The 16,310-nt window shown below is 34.4% G+C and overlaps 3 protein-coding genes across 8 annotated transcripts in view; 1 reads left to right on the top strand and 2 right to left on the bottom strand.

Moving 5' to 3' along the window:
* LOC105256527 (microtubule-actin cross-linking factor 1) overlaps positions 1 to 2,551 on the bottom strand; it is a 129,288-nt gene extending 126,737 nt beyond the window's left edge. For all 6 annotated transcript variants that reach the window (XM_011266507.3, XM_020029160.2, XM_020029159.2 and 3 more), the window contains exon 1: positions 2,237 to 2,551. The gene's annotated coding sequence lies outside the window, so the exon portion shown is untranslated. The remainder of the gene's footprint in view (positions 1 to 2,236) is intronic.
* Positions 2,552 to 5,530: 2,979 nt separating this feature from the next.
* LOC105256532 (centrosomal protein of 89 kDa) lies at positions 5,531 to 15,942 on the bottom strand. Its single transcript, XM_020029161.2, has 7 exons — positions 15,888 to 15,942; positions 8,154 to 8,213; positions 7,774 to 8,038; positions 7,056 to 7,663; positions 6,489 to 6,976; positions 6,119 to 6,371; positions 5,531 to 6,034 (listed from the first exon to the last, which is right to left on the bottom strand). Exons 2-7 carry the CDS (start codon positions 8,196 to 8,198, stop codon positions 5,765 to 5,767), a joined length of 1,929 nt encoding a protein of 642 aa, XP_019884720.1. The 5' UTR covers positions 8,199 to 8,213; positions 15,888 to 15,942; the 3' UTR covers positions 5,531 to 5,764.
* Positions 10,119 to 11,947, top strand: LOC105256535 (venom serine protease 34). The gene is made up of 7 exons (XM_025414039.1): positions 10,119 to 10,296; positions 10,413 to 10,637; positions 10,715 to 10,913; positions 11,134 to 11,334; positions 11,453 to 11,604; positions 11,692 to 11,848; positions 11,922 to 11,947. The coding sequence occupies exons 1-7, from the start codon at positions 10,120 to 10,122 to the stop codon at positions 11,945 to 11,947; spliced, it is 1,137 nt and encodes a 378-aa protein (XP_025269824.1). The 5' UTR covers position 10,119.
* Positions 15,943 to 16,310: the final 368 nt, after the last annotated feature.

The following is a 16,310-nucleotide window of genomic DNA, read 5'->3' on the forward strand; positions in this document are numbered from 1 at the left end:
ACACGTGTTCTTATGGATATATTACGACCGGTTGAATTTTAATTCTCGCATATCCTCGTCGCGTGATTGGCGACGAGCGCAGCCTCTTCTCCAACGCGATCTTTGCACGCCATGTAAATAAAATGATATCATGTTTACCCAAAAATGCGCGATAAACCGAGATAAAAGTACCGGGTCTATTTGCAATGTCAACATTTGCAATTTTGAACACGTTTAGCTTCGCACATACATTATACGTCTATTTTTATACAACCTATTTCACTGCTTTGAACAGGAGAATGTAACGAACGGAAATATAAGCTCACGTTGAGTCAGTTTAGATATGAATATTATTATGTCTCGTACTTTCCAGCAATATTTTCGTAACGCACTGTTGCCGTTTCGTATGAATATATTACAAAAATGAAACCAGTATAATACACAAAAAGTTGTCACTGAATTTTATTTGAATTTAAAAGATTGATTGAAAAATCGAGCGGAATAAAAATTAATATATTATCCGTTATATTATTTGCATTATTTTTCATTTTATTTTATTTTTTAATTTTTTCTTTTCTATAAATGCGCAAATTATCTTGAATATTAAATAATCTCGATATTCCAAGAAAGAAATATTTCTTTAAGAAACTCGGATGAGACATCACCTCGCAATCAGAATAAAAATCGTGACGTGTCAAAAAAAATTGTGCTGCTTTGAACAAGAAAATGTAACGAACGAAAATATAAGCTCACGTTGAGTCAGTTTAGATAAGAATATTATTATGACTCGCACTTTCCAGCAATATTTTCATAACGCACTGTTGCCGTTTCATATGAATATATTACAAAAATGAAACCAGTATAATACACAAAAAGTTGTCACTGAATTTTATTTGAATTTAAAAGATTGATTGAAAAATCGAGTGGAATAAAAATTAATATATTACCCCTTATATTATTTACATTATTTTTTCTTTTATTTTTTATCTAATTTTTTCTTTTCTATAAAATGCGCAAATTATCTTGAATATTAAATAATCTCGATATTCCAAGAAAGAAATATTTCTTTAATAAACTCGGATGAGACATCACCTCACAGAATAAAAATCGTGACGTGTCAAAAAAAAATTGTATAGGATTTTCAGAGAGAACTTTTCCAGAGAGGCCTCATTATTTTTTTTTTCTACGAAAACGAGAAGGTTAAATATACACATGGGAAAGTTAAGCCGCATTATTAAACCGCTTATCGATCGGACACAACACGCGTCTCCGAATTTTTCCGAAAGTCCCACTCTTCGGGCAGCACTTATGTAGGTCGAGGGTTGCGGTGGCGATAAATTCCGCGAGGTCGACGGAAATGCGAAACCGGGGAATCGATCGAAACTTTCGAGATCGCGGGATACTTGGGAGGCAGACACGCAAATTCCCCGTCGGAATAATCGATCGGAAATCGCGACAGGACGACCTTCCGAGGAGTCACCCCTCTGATCGTCAACACACTACGTACCTTATTTTCGTTGCGTTTATCGTCGCTATCTCGATTCTTTCACGCTCGATCAAGGCTCGATTGTAAAACTGATTGCGTAAAATTGATTACCCTTGCGTCTCTTTCACTGCACCAATTAAATACGAAAATAATGGAGACTCGCTGACACTTGGTGTCTACTTTTCCGCAATTGCGCGAATAAAACAGGATTAGTCATATCGATTTATCAGCGTTCCACATCTCTCGGTTGCCGTCTCGAACGTAATGCGTAGCGTAACATCGCGAAATGAAGAAATCAGCGAAAGCGAGAAATGTCGAGGAAACGTCATTCGCGATACCCGACCTTACGTCACTTGAATCAAGTATTTTCCACGCACTCGCTCACTCATCCCCGGCGCAAGAGTGCAACATGTGATCGCGACTCGGACTTCGACGCGTCGATCGAGCGAGGAGACCCACGGGAATCGAAAAATCCAGGAGTGACGGGACCGTCGTTCAACTGTCAAACGCAGCGCGTGCGATTCGCGATCGCGGCTGAGCTAACCTCGTAGCCGCTCGCCAAGTGTAACGAGGATTCTCACTTCCGGCGTTCTCATGCATCGCTCCCTCCCGCTGTCGGTCGTCGCCGCGACGCTCAGTTGGAGCCTCTACTAACTTCAGACGGCGGTGGAGCCACGCGACGACGTAATTCACGCGTGCCACGCGTAAAGAGGGAAGAGCGAGCGAGAAGGAGAGAGAGAGAGAGAGAGATAGACAGATAAAGAAACTTACGCTCTGAAAATAATCCTCGTCCTCGCCTCCTGGTGCACGCCTTCACCACGGCATCGTTCACGGCGACGCGAGGCGAAGACTCTCCCTCGTCCGGAGTCGCGCTCGCGAGGACGGAAAACAAGCGAAAATCGATGTTTCCCACCGGCACCCACGCACACACTCGTACACAACAGACAGAGACGGACGCGGCTCGGACGATCGGCCGGCGAGCCGTCTCGATGAGGGAAACGTGGCGGAGCAATAACAATAAACTATCGGTCACCGCCGAGTCGTGAGCGCGGAGCGCGCGCGCCGCGCATTATCGCCTTATCGCGCCACGATTTTCGCGTCACGAATGCCCGACCCCCGGCTGTACACGGACGACGCGTCTAGCAGACGACATTTTGCCCGCGGCCGAACACGCCCGAAGTGCGCCGGAGACGGCCGATCGCAGCGACGCGCCGCGGCGCGCCCGTCAGCTGCCGCGAATATTCGATTCAAATTTATGCCCGATCGCCCGAGATAAATCCGGGGTCAAGTGTGCGAGGCCCCGGCGTTTCGTGCCGTTGTCGCATATATAAATATGTGATATAATAAATACGTACATTATGAATAAATGTATATACAATAAATTTAATATGATATGTAGAAATATATATGTAATTTGTACCTTATTGAAGTACGTCGAATGTGAGTAATTTCGATATAAATATGTGATGTAATAAATATGTATATAATGAATAAATGTGTGTATAATACATTTAATATAATAAATATATATGTAATCTGTACCTTATTAAAGTACGTCAAATGCGAGTAATTTCGATAGAACTTGAACTTTATCATGATTATTATGACGAAACAAATTTTTAGAAAACAGCAGCAGCTCTTTCCCCATTTTTATTATCGATATAAAATAATAAATAGACTAATAAATGTATTCGATATAAAATACATAGACTAATAAAAAAATTATTTGATCAAACGAATTTTTAGAAAACACAGTAGTATTTCTTTTTCATTTTTTTCTCTGCATGAAATAATAGATGAAATGATAAAGTGCCTTATTAAAACGCGAGGAATTTCGATATCATTATATATAAAATAATATATAGACAAAATAATGAAATATAAATCATTTCGATATCATTGCTAATCGAATTCCGATCCCTTGCCATTCTTTATAATACGGTAATGACTGTTGATTATGGCTGTTGAAACGAATTTTTAGAAAACAGAGTAGTATCTCTTTTTTGTTATCGATATAAACTAATAGATAAAAGAGATATAAGAGAGAGAGGGAGAGAGAAAGAGAGAAATGATTATTTATTTACTTGCAAGCAAGGTGATAATTTCGTTTCTGATTTTCGGAACGAATCTTCGGCATTTCAGTTTCCTTCGCGATATCCTTGTGAATTCACTTGAAATTTCTTCGTCACGCATAACATTGTGCAAGAACTAGTTTCTTGAATTAATATGCGTGTCGCGTGTAACCGGCATGCGTCGTAACCAGCGCGGCAGTTAACCTTAACTAGGCGCTCACGGGCGATCACTTGTTCGCGTTTCTCTCTCTCTCTCTTTCTTTCTTCCTCTCCTCCCCCCTCTCTCTCTCGCTCGCGTGGCGTCACCAGTTTGGCTATCCTGTTTTAACTGCCGAAAGAACATTAATGTCGAGCCGTGCAATAAAAACCTAGCAATCTTTATTACGTTCGATGCTGTAATTTCTTTTCGTGATCAAGATTTAATTCTTTCGATGAGAATTTTAATGCGAATCTAAAATAGAAATTTTTAGTTAGAAATAATCTGTCTCTCTCTTCAAATTTTCAAGGATAAAAAGCGCCATTTTTTAAATGCAAGATATCATAATGAATACTATTCCTATATTTAATAATTAGAATATTAATTTAGTAATTAATTAAAAATAATTGCGGTTTGATTAGAAAATTCTGCGTATTATAATTATTTTTAATAATGAATCTTCGAAGTTTTAAAAGTTTTTGCAAGATCATGTGAGAGAGAGAGAGATCTCAGCTTTATTTATCCATCACATCATTTAAAAATTATATTTATATAACTATAATTATAGTAGTATATAGCTAATACAGCTGATCACAGACTGATGACGTGTATATATCTGATGATAGCACTTGCATTTTCGAGAAAATAATAAGAAATATGCGAGGATTGGAATAAAAAAACTCTAAAACGCAAGAGCGGATCGACGGAAATTGCGATATCGACAAATAACAGAGATTCTTATTACGATTTATTACGATGAACGAATGACCGGAACTGACGGAGACACTCGTGGTGATTTTTTGCACGCGAGACTCATTTCTAAGTAGAAAAAATTGCGAGAATGTTCGAAGAGAGATCCGGTATTGCGATTTTCGCAAGATATAATCAGTCACATTTGCTCGTTTTTATTTTGCATTTCATAACGTGAGACATTCATTTTTCTTTTAGAAAGAAGAAAAGGATAAAGATAAACGCAATTAAAACGAACAAATATTTTAACATTTCAGTCAGATTCGAATTATTGTAATAAATATTAAAAATTATATCTAAATAATGTAATAAGCAGTTGTTGCAAAAGACAGAAATTCATTTATCTAATAGAAAGTAAAGAAAGTAAGACACTTAATACTATAATATTGACAATTATGGAAATTCTAAATTATATATTAAAATATTATCTAAATAATTTCAGAAATGATTTACTAAACAAATCAATAATGCGTTGTATTATATAAAATGTTTTGAACAGCATGTTTTGAATGCAAATATATTAGAGCACAAGATCAAACCAATGTCCATAAATTGTTTGCATAAAACATTCTTCGAGAAAAAATCTGACAATTAGCAAAAACTGCTCATTACATGCAAGACGTAATAGAACGATTACGAACAATTTGCATGTTAATATTAATGCGATGTGAGATCATTCCTATATAAGTGAGGACGATTTTTCGCTCCCAACGTTAATTCCGTCGTCAAATGGCAACCTTCAAAACCTTTTGCTATGGTTGATGTCACCACTAAATAAAGACAGTGATACTATCGATAAATCTGTTGTTTCCTCTAAGTATTGAACGAGCAAACGCGCGTTTGAGTATATTTGACACGAGGCATGTCATTATCGTATTGAATACATTATCTTGATGATCGGTGCCGTTTTTATTTCGTGATGTAATGTTAAATCAATCTATCGATAGCTCTGATACACATATCTTAATACTGTACATGAATTTAAAAAGATGATGTAAAATAATAAATAGATGTTGTAAGCCATACATGTAATCATGTATATATAATCATGCGTAATAAATATTACAAAGATTATAAAGCGTATGATAATTATGCTACATTGTATTATACAATAACTAGTTTTCATTTGCAGGCAACGTGATTTTCACGATAATCAATATTAGGCCATGTAAAATTTACATTGGCAGTGACATTTCTACGGTATTTTTTTTTATATCGAATGAAATTCAACATTCATTTAATACCTTTATCATGGCCGATAGATTATATTTGTAAGTTTTACTAAACGTGCTGAATCTTCACGTGTTTCAGCGCTTCCTTATCTTTTTTATTGTCCACAGCAGCGGTCTTCCAAATGAGTTCCAAGTTTTCGCGAGTGGTGCTAATCTCTTTTTGTAATTGTCCGATTGTTTCCTCTTTTTGCCTTAGCAGATACTTAAGACGTTTCAATTCTTGATGATATTCATCTTTCATCCGATGCACTCCGAGTTGCTGCACTTTCATATTTTTTTCCGCCAATGCTAATTGTTGTTTAGCACCCTCGTGTACGATCTAACGATAATAAGGTAATTTATAAAATCGATAATAATGAAATAAACATACATATATATATATCAATAAATATATTTCATATACCTTTAATTGTTCTTTTAAATGACCTACTCGTTGCGTAATAGTATCACCGAGAAAATGAATACTTGCATTTTCATTTTCCGTTTCATGTAAAATTGTAATCAACTTATCTCGTTCGGCGACTGTTCTTTCATATTCACTGAACAATTCCTCGCAGTATGTTGTAGTCTTTCTCAGTTGTCTCTTGAAAGAGTCTCGAGATACTTGCATGGAATGTGCCATTTTTTGAAAATGCTCCAATTTTCGTTGCATTCGTCTAAAAGAGAAACATTCAAAATTTATATAAACACATATTTTCTCTTTCTAGAAAAATCAAATTTATGAAACAAGTATAACAAATATAACTATAACAAGTATACATTGACATGCTTACTTTAAACTTTTTTCGAAATTTCTATTCGACACTTTCAATTGATTTTTTTCTATTGTAACTACATCTAATTGCGTTTTATTTTGGCAGTGCAATTCTTCCAATTCTTTAATGCGAGTAGATCCTTTCTCTTTCTCAGTTTCATACTGATGTTTTAGTTTCTCAAATAGCTGCCTACATTCTTCAACGGCAGCATTATGAACATCGATGGACATTGTTTTCATATTGTCATTTTGTAACTTTTCGTGTTCCTTATAAAGAATGTCATATTTTCCTTGAAGATTACTCAATTCTGTCTTTGATGCAAGATATTCCTCATGAAGTCTGTTATTATCAAATGACATTGCCTCTACTTTCTGTTCGTACAATGAATGGATCTCATGTATCTTTTGCTTCTGATGAGCAGCCTGTTTTGTATAACACTCGTTCAATTCCTTGAGTAAGTCAGCATCCTCAGATATCATTTTGATTTCATCCGCATACCTGGTACACTAGAGAAAACTTTTACTACAATAATTTGTAAAGTGTATAATAAAATAAATAAATAAATAATTCTTATAACTAGAATACCTTCAATTTTAATTTTTCCATTTCATTTTGCATGCACTCATTCTCTACGACAACTTCTTTACATCTAGTACTAAAATTTGCAATATTCTCTTCATATTTATTTAAAAGTTCTTGCTTCTCTGACAGATTTTCCTGATAAGCATCTAAAAGCGGACCTAATACATGAGTATTTACAGAACCCCATGACTCTAATATTTTCTTCATATCATCTATTGGCCTCTTAGAATCTAACATGTTATTAGTATTTTTAGATAATGCACTTTGTCCCAATTCTCTCATTTTATCTTGATATTTTTCTAGTTCTGCATTTAAACAATATATCACATTTTTTAAAAGCAGTACATCTTCGCTTAGTTGAACATTTTCAGATTTGCATCTTTGATTAAATGTTAGAAGATTAGAATTGGTTTTCTCTATCTTTTGTAAAGCTTCGATAGATTCTTTGCAATAAGCATGCAGCTGATGATATTCTGTTTCACGTTCTGCCAAAATAGTATTTAATCTCTCACATTCTTGTTGAAGGCTGTCATGATTTTTTAACAATTTCTGATATTTATTGCAGATTTTTGACACTAAAGAATCCTTTTCTCTTAATTCTGCAATAGTCTCTAAAATTATATCATAATTAATAGTATAAAATTTTGCAATTATTCCTAGTTATTAAAATATTATTTATTGTAATAAATATACTTGTGAAAGAAATAATAAGAAAACTTGCCAGGATTCATCGCAGAACTTTCAAGTTTCATTGTCAATATCCGATTTTCTTCAGCTAATCTATCAATTTTCTTTTTAATACAATGTTTGCCATTTTTCTTGGGTAACGCAACACTGTCATGATTTCTACTTTTATCCATTACTTCTTCACAATCACCGTTAACTCTTGAATGACGTCTTGTTCTGTGAAACCGTTTATAACGTTGTAGTGGCTTGTGCACTGGTTCCAGTTCATTTTCAGTGACTGAAACTTTATGGCTGCTCTGCTGCAATTATAATAAAATTATGTTAGACAATAAAATAAACCATTATATTAAAAATTATTTCATGAAATAAAGATATACAAAAAATAGACACTCAAAATATTTATTTACCGGTTACCTTTTCTTTAAGACGCTTATCAGCACTATTATCACGATTTGGCATTGCCTACACTTGCTGCTAAAGTAACAAACAATAGCTTTTAAAATATCATTACTATTTTTTTCATTGCACATGCACTTCTAATATTATTAGAATGTCACATGATACTTGCGATTATATCAAGTTTAAATGAGTTTTTTTTTACATATAAAGTGCTATTAACCGATTTTATCTTTTATGATTCTTTTATACCAAACCTAAATGAGAGTTTTGGAAGGCTTAGGTTTGTTTGTGTTTTGAATACAGCTGATTCCATTACCATGACAACTATGATGACAAAGTACCAGTAAGTTGACTCAGATGTCACTAGTGCAAATTTATGGCTGCATAGAAGGACTTTAAATTTAAAAGTCTGGACTAAATTTAAAAGTCTTGGCGACCTTTTTAGTGATTAATTGAAAAATTTTAAAAACGAAAATGAATAAAAAGTTATATTTGACTTATTTAAAATATTTAATATGCAATAATATTAATAAACAGTAATTTTTTTTGTATATTTAAGAAATTTTTATTTTTTCAAATTTTCATAAGATTATAAATTTCTTTTTGCAGTAAAAATATTAATAAAAAGAAAACATTTATTCTAATATTTAATAGTAAATATTCTTTAAAATTTTTTATAAATACGCTTCTATTTTTCTTAAATAAACTAAACAAATTTCCAAGAAATACATTAAAGAAATTTTAAAAGATTCTTATTATTTGTATAAAATTGTATTCTTATTAATGTATAAAATTGTATTCTTATTAATTGTATAAAATAATTTTAATTATATAAATTTATGAAAATTATAAAAAAATACTTTATGTAATACTTATACTTTAAAATTTGTATAAATTAACAAATGAATTTAATAAAATAATAAACACAAAATTGCTTGAAAAATATTAATAATGGTAACAAATTCAGCCACTATTTTCTATCGAGTGCCCAAACTCTTTTATTAGAGCCTCTCTAGATACAAGATTCTATCCTGATAGTTTCCATACGGCCCATGGTCAGATGGCGATGAATGCAAATTCCACGATAGTTTCTCGCATACAATCAACTATAATGAAAACGACCGTCGCGCGAATCAATGAAAGGCGACATATGTAGAGAGAGACACACATGTACATGCGTATGACATTTCATTCAAGTTCATTCAACGTAGGGCCTGCTGGAGAGAGGCGAGAAGAAAGGGACAGAGAGGGAATTGCTATTTATAACAAAATTGCTCCAGCTCTACTTACGTTCAATTTATTCTCGTTAAAAACCGATTGCAAAAGCAATAATGCGTCAATTATTTTCGATAGAGTGTCGAAAATTTTAATTTACGGAAGTTTTAATTCATAACATTGGCAGAACAGATCTGTATTGAAAGCTCGACATGTTTCCGTACATGCGTCTGAACGATATACGATAACAACCGCAATGCAGTTCTTATTAAATGACTACCTATCCCCGAGTTGTACCGTTTTACACGATGATTTGCAAGTAAATTTGATTTCATCGATTGCTCAGAGAAATATTCCAGTAAATCCGCTTCTGCGATATTAAGGGAAGAGCGAAGTAGAGAAACTTATATGCATTTTAGGGAGACGTTATACGCATTTTAGTTATGTAATAATTTATTCTTGAAATACTCTTAGGCAATACTTGGCCACGACTAACACAATTATCATTATCATTTCCAAGGCAATTTTAACGCCGCCAACTATAAATAGGACGACCTTGATTAAAAAATTATATTCCGCGTTTCTGATTGATAATTATCGATGGCATAAATTGTATGTAACATAATAGTATTTTTTTCACATATTGCATATCTGTAACAATTAAGAAATAATTTGCAAGATATACATTCCACACGTGTAATTATTAATAATAAATTATATCTTTTTAGTTGGACTATTCGTGCTGAAGCTGTCCTTATGTTTCATAATGTCAAACGGTTTATTTCAAAATTGCAACTATTCCCAACATTTAAAACCTGGTAACATTTATTATGTGTACAATCCCGATTATCCTAATGTTTCCAAAGGCCGGCAATTCTGCAGGTGGACTGCGGAAAGTGACTATCGGATGAAATTAATATGCAATAATTTTAATATACCCTGGGTATGTGAAAGAGTCATTTGATTCATTAAAACAAAATTAGAATTATTTGTTACTAATTAAAATTCACAAATAAATCATACATTTTTTCACGATAATGCCCAGAATATTTTTCGCAGAATTTCAAATGTGCCCTCGACAAGCTAACTGTATACGTGAATCAATCCACGGCCCATTCCTATTGTGGAAACAAGACATTTAGCGTGGAATCGACGGGAAAAAGCATGGCCATTGAATTATCAACCACCTTCTGGTCATTGGGAGTTAAATTTCTATGCGAATTACAAACGATCGAAGAAGAACCATGGGATGATCGGAATTGTAGATGCGGATGGAAAAATCCAGTGCGTGAATCGAATAAAACGAAACAGTAAAAAAAATCGATACACATGCATGTCATTTTAATTTAAATTTATCGTAGACAAAAATAGTGGGAGGCATGGAAACTGGAGTGAACGAGTATCCCATGATGGCTGGTCTCGTCGATCCTTCTCAAAAAGACGTTTATTGCGGGGGAACCATCATATCGGAAAGATACATTTTGACAGCTGCACATTGCTTGGACAATAAAAATACAAGTAACGTGGGTATACTTGTGGGAGATCACGATCTTAGTACAGGTAAATAGCGTGTTTCTTTATCGAAGAGATATTTTCTAATAGAACATATACATTTTTCATTCAATTTTTTTTTATTAATCTCTACTATTTTAAATTTATGATAATTATAATTGATGTCAATTTTATTGTTAATGTATGTTAATTTAAAATCGCGTTAATTTAAAATAAATTTAAAATAATTTAAAATTAATTATAATGCTCAAAAATTCCTTAACTTCAGGTGCAGACACAAATGCCTCGCGCTTGTACACCGTATCCAGATTCGATATACATCCTCTTTACAACAACGAGTCTCTTGAAAATGACATAGCTATAATAACAACGAATTCGCCGATAAGCTTCAGCGAGAAAGTTGGACCGGCTTGTCTTCCGTTTCAACATCAGTCCGACTCCTTCGCAGGAAGTTACGTAGACTTGCTGGGTGAGCAAATATTCGCCAAGTCATCATGTTTTCAGAAATAATAAATTTTCGTTGTTTCACGTAAATTGCATAAACAATGAACAACGTTTGAGATGCATTTAATTTAATCGAAATACAGGTTGGGGAACGACAGAATTTGGCGGAATGAAATCGAAAACTTTACAGAAGGTCACGTTAAACGTAATCACAAATCGAGACTGTCGTCAATCGGATCCGAATTTATTATATAGCCAATTATGTACTTCTGGAGAAAAGAAGGATGCGTGTCAGGTAGCATCGTGTTTTCTTATCTTGCGCAAATTCTATAAAGTTATTCCAAAAAAGGATAGTTTCGTACATCCACAAATTTTACTACAGTTCGACAGCGGTGGTCCCGTCCTTTGGCAGAATCCTACGACGAAACGAGAGGTCCTCGTGGGTATTATCAGTTACGGAAACGGTTGTGGCAGTAATGAACCAGGAATCAATACACGTGTTGGCACTTACATAGATTGGATTCTTCATGTGACATCGGGTAAATATAAGAAATATATGAAATATACAATACGTCATCATCTTACGTTTCGTGCTTATTTATCCTCTTACAGGTACCAGTTACTGCAAGACTGAATAAAGAGGCACAAATAATTCTTTTTATTTAAATTACTATTTAATAATTATTTTTATTTAAATTATTATTTAATAATTATTTTTATTTAAATTATTATTTAATAATTCTTTTTATTTAAAGAAAAGATTACTTGTCATTTCAGAAATTATTTCGATATTGCTCATTATTTATATGTAGAATATTATTTATATACACTCATTTCTATGAAATATTCTAAAATTATGTGTGATTTATTTGATGTATGTATTTATGAGCTAAAATATATATGTCTGATTTATATCTTTAACATCAGTAAAATATATTTCATCTACTGCCTTAGTCATTGCGATCGATATTCGCAAACCTAGATTATGTACTTAATAAATCTCGAATAGAACTTGAATATTGATGTTATTACGTAGCGCATGTTTGATGCGTGTATTTACATAATTTAGGCAGAAGAGCTCTGAGCGAATATTTACTGTAATGTATCTCAACAAATATTAAGCTATACGATATTTCAAAATCATTGAATTTTATGTTTATTGTAATGAATTGTAGAGAGAAAACTGCATATAATAAATTATTCGAGTTGTGGGTATACGCTTATGAGACCTTATATTATTTTTAATAGCAATTTCCACGATGTAGAATGATCAACATTAACGGTTCGTAAACAATGTCCCATTATTAATAAGTTCCTGAATGAGGATGTGACGTTAAACCTTCTATAGGAGGGAATCTATGGTAAACGTCCACTTACAGCGACCAATGTAGTACCACATTAACTTATTTGTCATGGTGTGTATGCACCAAAGATTTATATCTGCTCTTTTACTGTGCTTACAGAGAGAAAGAGAAAAGGAAGAAAAATAAAATTATATAATATAAATAAATATAATAATATTGCAAATGTCAAGTCTTCGATTTATGATGGGTGATTTTCGATTTTTTATTATATTCGAAATTAATTTTTGTGAAAATTGCTCTATCTTTTATTTCGGTTCTTTATAAATAAAGAGAATATATATATAGTTATAAATAGTTATATAAATATATAAAAAATAAACTATGTATTAATATTATATCAAATGTTTTCGTGCAAAGTTCAATATTCTATGAACACGGATCAGTTAATGATAGTAGTTTCGTCCACGCCATACATTTATTAAATAAATTGATTTCTTCGATATGTATCGCGATAATATATCCTTGACATGGCTGTTGATCCAATAGTACGCAAATAGATCTCTTCCCATCGACAGAACTTTGTATAATATGAAAAGCTTTGCGCAAAAAAATATATATTTCTCTTGTGGAGAAATTTAAATATTCCATATAATTTTGTATCACGTAAATGAAATTATTAACAAAATTTAATTTTATCTTGAACTGATCGATTCTATTCGCTTAAAAAAAATTGAAAAATCGAGTATCATTCTTTTATGATGTGAATAATTATGTGTTTTATTTCTTATCAAAAATTCCAAGATGAAATTAAAATATATGATTCCCCAAGTGTCAAGCGAATATTCCGTGAGAATTTCAAACGAATAGACTCTACATGTTCCCTGTTTGTGGTCGGCATAATTCGCAGCTTTCTTCCCAAGGGACGCAGTGCCATTTGGAATAATAGTATAAAAATTCTTTAGAGCGACGCGCAGAAAGAAGTTGAATGAGCATTGTGAGAGGAGGCGATGGATTGTATAACGACATTCGTATGCGACATTGATGGATAAAACAGATACAAGCGCAGGTACCTGTTAACATTTTTTTTTTTATTATACGTATAGCGTAGGAAAGGTATAATAAAAAAATGAAGTCGCACGATCTCTGTCCATTGTGAATTTCGCTCCTGACATTTCTATATATTATGCAGCAGTGAAAATAAAATTGGCACTTTTTTCTAATAAAAAAAAAAAAAAATAAAAAACAGAACAACAAATATCCTGTGCGTCATTCGGAAACCACCATTGATTGTTCATCGCATTTAGCACGGTGCATTGTATAACAAGGACGCGGTTTAGTTATTGCGTGCACGTTATATTTTCGCGTTTCGATCTTTTTCTCTATTGGTTGAATTATCTATAACAATAGCGAGTACAGCATTGGATAATTTATACATATGTAACGTAATTACGGACATAAAAATCCAGAACGAATTATATTGCAAAGAAGGAACATTCACATCCTATTAGAACGACTTATAATTATCAAATTTAAAAATTAAAAAACATTCACAACACTTGTGTATCTTTATCTCTCATTTTGAAAGTTTCGTGTGTTTATTAAATAGATTTTTAAATCTTTTTTGCACATATGACTCAATTATATATAATGTTTTAATTGAAAATTCGCTCTTGTAGATACATTTCTATATTATTATTGTAAATGCTAGTAAAATTGTCGCAACTGATTTGTAAAATTACTTTCGGAAAATTACTTTCAAGATTTGCGCGATATTATGCAAGCGAAGCTCGCGCGATATACCAGGTAATCAACACAGGTAAGCAGAAAAGAAAGATAGCCAATGTATCGGATTTCCACAAGGCTAAACTCAATATTCGGTGGAACATAATTAAGCGAATTTTATGGGATACTTTTTCCAATTAAACATTCTTGTCATTGTTTACTGGGAGCGGTTTTAACGATTTACGTGCGTCCTGAGAGCAAACTTTGACTCGACACAGGCCAATCAACGTGAAACGTTATTTGAGAGAGCGTTCCTGTATCGTGCATCCGACACATCCACGCATGTTATTCGATGCAAATCAGGTAATCGGCGATATACAAAGTGGCGGATAGAATGAAGAACTCGAGAACGCAAGGTCGAAAGGTTACGCGACTGATTGCATAACATGATGAAGCTACTGACTGACTCGTTCTATGTTTATACGTTACATGTATGTATACAAATGAATTCTGCGAAGCATTATATATCTAGACATAGCGTCGGATGACATCACGGGGAATATCGACTCCCTTTAGCCAATGACGTCAAGAATTCGCCAATGACGTAAAAGGGATATAAGAAAAGAGAATGGAAGACAATAAAAAATGGAATGTGTGTGTGAGATAACATAAAATATTCCAAGTAGAAATAGCAAAAAGGGAGATTTATTTTGCTTTCGCTGTCTTCGATTCGCTTTAGGGTAGTTGAGCTTGGAATTTTGCTAAATAATCATCCCAACGAAAATCACTTTTTCCCCTCGACTGGCAAATAAAGCGAATGGGGGTCAAGACGCTGTCTATAAGCCGTCTCTAGGACAAGGGATGCTGGAGAATCTTTCGATCGAAGCGTTTATGGAGACGCTGACGCGTAAAAAGCTGCGCGGCCGCGTCTTTACTCCCTTCTTGTTGGAGAACAACAAAGTTCGATCGATGTTACGTCAGTTTGTCAGTTTAAACTATGCCACTTTCTTGCCAGCCCCGATAGGAGCGCGAAGTTTAAACGAGCCATATTAAAATGTGCGTCAAACAACAGAGTGAAAAACATTTTCATCCGTTCGGTGCTAAAAGGTCAATCGGAATACGCGTGCAAAACAATGATCGGGAGATTCCAATGACAAGTTATGACGCGGATAACAAATTTATCTGTAAATTTGCCAGCAATTTGTCGCATTCGTCAGCAATCCTCATTGAGAAAAGCTTGCGATAGGACGAGATTATCGACCTATGAACGACCGATGCAAATCAATCGCGTGGCGCTTGAGAATTTATATAAAAATCGCTCCGTCGATGTTGGCTCTCGCAATTACATTTCGGGCGACGTTGTTTACGGTAATCATTGAAAAATTGATCGAAAAATAATCATACGGCGACGTCTCGAATCATTTCCCTCCATTTCATTCAGTCTCTTCGTTACCCTTTCCGCTTTATAATACAATAACAACACTCGCTGTCCAGCTCTTCACCGTTTGAAAAGGGTCGGCCGGCTGGCGTATGCGCGTACATGCACAATTACCTCGGCCAATCGGGGGACCGGACCACCGGTAGAACGAACCTTCGTCGCGCTGAACACACGTCGATGTCGCTCCAGAGGTGCCCGTTCCGTAGGTTCGTTCCCTCGCGCACATCGTCGCGCACTAGCGTCGGCTCAGTCCGATATCGACGTCCGAACGAGGCGCATATCCATCGAGCCGCACGTTGCGAAATTTTACGCGGCCTTGGCCGTTCGCGCTTCTCGCATTTCTGCTGATGGGACACGGAGCAACGAAACACGTGGAGGAAACGGAGGCAGCTTCGGCGCAGTAATAGTGCAAGGAGTGGTATACATGGGTACCAAACGCCCTGGAAGTTTCGCTTTTCAACGATACACCCGCGCGCGCTGCGACGTCAATCTCACTCCGCAGACTATTCAGTTTAAATAATAATTCGCACCGGTAGC

The sequence above is a fragment of the Camponotus floridanus genome, unplaced genomic scaffold (assembly GCF_003227725.1).
Source record: "Camponotus floridanus strain SB8 unplaced genomic scaffold, Cflo_v7.5 scaffold75, whole genome shotgun sequence".
Classification (NCBI taxonomy): Eukaryota; Metazoa; Arthropoda; class Insecta; order Hymenoptera; family Formicidae; genus Camponotus; species Camponotus floridanus.